This window comes from Etheostoma spectabile, unplaced genomic scaffold, assembly GCF_008692095.1.
Source record: "Etheostoma spectabile isolate EspeVRDwgs_2016 unplaced genomic scaffold, UIUC_Espe_1.0 scaffold271, whole genome shotgun sequence".
Lineage (NCBI taxonomy): Eukaryota > Metazoa > Chordata > Actinopteri > Perciformes > Percidae > Etheostoma > Etheostoma spectabile.
The window spans coordinates 143,879-147,607 of NW_022605575.1; the positions used below are offsets into that span (position 1 = coordinate 143,879).

The 3,729-nt window shown below is 41.4% G+C and overlaps 1 protein-coding gene across 1 annotated transcript in view; it reads left to right on the plus strand.

The window, feature by feature from the left end:
• The window catches only part of LOC116685806 (SH3 and multiple ankyrin repeat domains protein 3), a 122,862-nt gene that overhangs the window by 113,992 nt on the left and 5,141 nt on the right, over positions 1 to 3,729 (plus strand). The window contains exon 5 of the mRNA XM_032510739.1: positions 39 to 147. Coding sequence (XP_032366630.1) covers positions 39 to 147 — 109 coding nt within the window. The remainder of the gene's footprint in view (positions 1 to 38; positions 148 to 3,729) is intronic.

Here is a 3,729-nt window from a genome sequence, read left to right on the forward strand (position 1 = left end):
TCTCTCTCTCTCTCTCTCTCTCTTCTCTGGTTGTGCAGGCCAACCTGAGGAAGTTCATGGACCTCATCCAGCACAACCAGGTGGACAAAGTGTCTAAGATGTTGGAGAGAGGCTTCGACCCCAATTACCACGACAGTGAGACCGGTGGTGAGGCAAAACTCTGCATAACAATCACACACTGTAACACATTTAACATAAAATTTACAGTAACTTACTGGCAACAAATGGCAGCAAGTTACTGTGAATTAGTTTTACAGTGAAGGTACCGTACTTCCATTTACAGTAGTTTATGTAGTCACTGTAAAATACAAAACAATTAAACACAACATAAGATAAACAAAGTCAAAATACAGTAGTTTACTGCACTATTTACAGCGCTATATTGTGATTTGTTTTTTTACAGTAATGCTTTGACGACTATGATTCCTACTGTAATACTTACACTACTGTGATTCCTACTGCAATACTTACACTACTGTGATTCCTACTGTAATACTTACACTACCATGATTCCTACTGTAATACTTACACTTCTGTGATTTCTACTGTAATACTTACACTTCTGTGATTTCTACTGTAATACTTAGACTACTGTGATTCCTACTGTAATACTTACACTACTGCAATGTTGTCATGTTGACAAGGTTGTAATGCAACTTTACAGCCCTCTACTGTAAAAATCATTTACAGTAGTGTTACTGTGAAATCTAAAGGAAATAGCTGGAGATTTCACAGCCGTTATTTACAGAGTATACACCAAACACGGAAAGACTTCAGATGTAAAACTCAACGGCACCTGGTTTGTTAGGGTGAGCAGTCTCTTGTACTTCCTGCGTCTGTTTGTGGCTGGCTGGTGGCGTCCGGGGCTTATCAATTAACCTCAGAGTTAATAAGAAGATCGAGTCTCAGAGACTCTCGTCGCGGAATCACGGATGTTGTTGTGTAGCTCTCGATGCTGGAGAGACATTTGATTTTTGACGTACTTGAGCTCCACCACAAAGAACCACCACTTTAAATCCTGTGTTTACTAGAGATGTGCTCATTGCGTGTTTGGAAAATGTCCTTCAGCATTAAATAAAGCATGCAAAAAGTCTAATTGGCTAAAGACATGGATCTAAGAGGGGGCATGTGTTCTTCCTGCACCGGAGTATTCTCCAAAACGGATGCATATTTGTACATTTCCCCTCAATTACCATTAATAAAACTTCCTTCCACCTGCTGTTGGACTGCCACAGAACACATGAGCTCTCTGTGTAATCAGGCTACCGAATGTCTTCCTTAATTAGCAATAATATCCAACATCAACCACGTGCTCCAGAGCAACTAAAGTCAAGTGTACACGTGTGTGGATGTGTATGCTTGGATATGATAAACTCTTATTTTTGCCGGGGTTGCAGTCTCCCCCAGACACTCTGCGTACAACTGGGCCTGGGAGGCCTTGTAACTGTTAACCTAGCCTTTAGCTTAGCACGGAAAACACCTGCTCACTTTGTGCTTATGGAGCATTTGTGAGCTGTGTGGAGAACGCATCGACATCAGGACCCAGATCAGTACTCCCAGCTCTGGTTGCTCAGTTATTTGTCTACAACAGCTCTATTTACTCCGTTTGCAGCGGGCTGACTGAACACACACACACATCACATCCCTGCAGGAATATGTGGTACACAACTCACACCTGGAAGATACTCGCACAAACAGAAGCCTTCGCTGCAGCCCACAGGGCAACAAACAGTGGAATAATTTTGAGTGTGCATCAGTGGTACTTAGCAGAGCTTTTTATATTTGGCAACCAACCAAACATGCTCACACTGCTGCCTTCAACTAGGTCTGGATTTAAACAGGCTGCTTTAAAAGGGTAATTCACCCAAATTACAAAAAATATATATTCTCACTTTTTGGTATATCAGACCATGCTACCAGTCTGGTAGTATCAAGTCAAGTCAAGTTTATTTCATCCATAAAAAATGGAAATTACAGTGCTCATATTCTCATAAAAAATGGAAATTACAGTGCTCATATTCCCTGTAATACCCATAAAAACTAGAGCATAAATATAATCCAGCACAATACTATACATAAATACAGTAAAATAGACTAAAAACTTATAAATGTGCTGTGCTGTGCTGTAGCCTGAGGTATTAAAGTGAGAGCATACCGCTTAGTTTGAGTCACAGGAGGCCTTAGCCTACCTTATTGTCGGTTTATCTGCCCAGGTATGAGATGTATGCCTCGTAAACAGCTGCTAAAGAGAGAATTTAAATCTGATTTAGAGGAGAGAATAAGATTAGATCTTAAAATCCGGGGCTTAGCACCAAATTCTGGGCCCTGTGGAAAGGCATTTTCTATGGGTCCCTCCCTCTCCTAGGATCTTTTTGGACCCTCCTAACATGAAGGCCCTGGGTACTCAGTCTCCTTTACCCCCCCCACAGTCCAATGCCCCTGCTTAAAATACATGTAAGGTCAATCGATTAGTTGTCAATTGAGTTGTCTATTAAATCAATCGCCAACTATTTTGTTAGACAATATTCATTTTTAAATAATACATATTTTCTGATTCCAGTTTTTTAAATGTGAATATGTTCTAGGTCTATGGTCAAGGACCCCTTGATTTTAAATTCAATACAATTTAATTTAAAATGTCAAATCATAACAGGGATTATCTCGGGATACTTTACAGCCAGAGTAGGTCTAGACCACACTCTATAATTTCACCCCGAGAGTAAGCATTTGGTGCGACACTGGCGAGGGAAAACGTCCCATAAACAGACTCGGGCTCTTAGTCCCACTTTTATAGTAAAAAACACGAAAGCATAAGATACATAGTGATTGTTGTTGAAGTCACCTGTAGTGTGAGAAGGCCGTTCTTTCTTTATATTATTGGAAAGAACAAAATAAATAATCCTTTCTGGAAATTAGTTTTTTTTTGCTTGCTGTGCTGGGAGAAGGGAATTACCACTGCTGGAAATCATTATAAATTGTACCACTCATCTAAAGTAGCCTGTTTTTAAAAGCTCATTACCATCATTTGGTAACCACGGCGTGTTTACCTGAGTATTAAGGTTGACGATTATGTTTTATTTATGATGGTTTAATGAATATGTCAAGGGTATCTCAGCGGCGCAGGTGCTCTTAACACAGCCAGGGTTGAGTGGATGGAGATTGGCTTGAAAAATCCTGGTCTGCTGAGGCAAATAAAGGTAATGGAGACAGCGTTATTAAGCCGAGTTCCTCCTAATGGGCTCTGAGAGCTGCTGCTAAGTGAACGCCTTGTGGCTGAAGAGGAGAGGCTTCTCCGCTGATGAGGACTCTTGTTACTCAGATAAAGATTACACCCAGCCGGCAAAAGCTCTTCGTTGTGATTAACAATATGAACACACTCCTCTTTCCTCCTTTTGCTCATGTCTGCACCCGGTCAGCACAGATGGAGATGGGGGCATCCAGGCTCGTTTCCATCCCTTTCAGGAGAAGCCACTCGCTGTCATTCAGACGCTCACGATGGGACAGAGTGACCATTGAAAATGGCCAAAGCTGTCACAATAAACATGGAGATTTAATTTCCTTTTGGTGTATTTTCACTTTTATCCAGAGACTCTAAAAATATAGGGGTCTGCAAAGTGAAATCAATGCTGAAGGTCCTTAAAGCTGACTTGTCTTCACCTTCGGGACCCTCTCGTGTCCCTCGGGTCCGACCAATCTCACGCTCCATGGTCCCCTCACTCGCAAACAAGA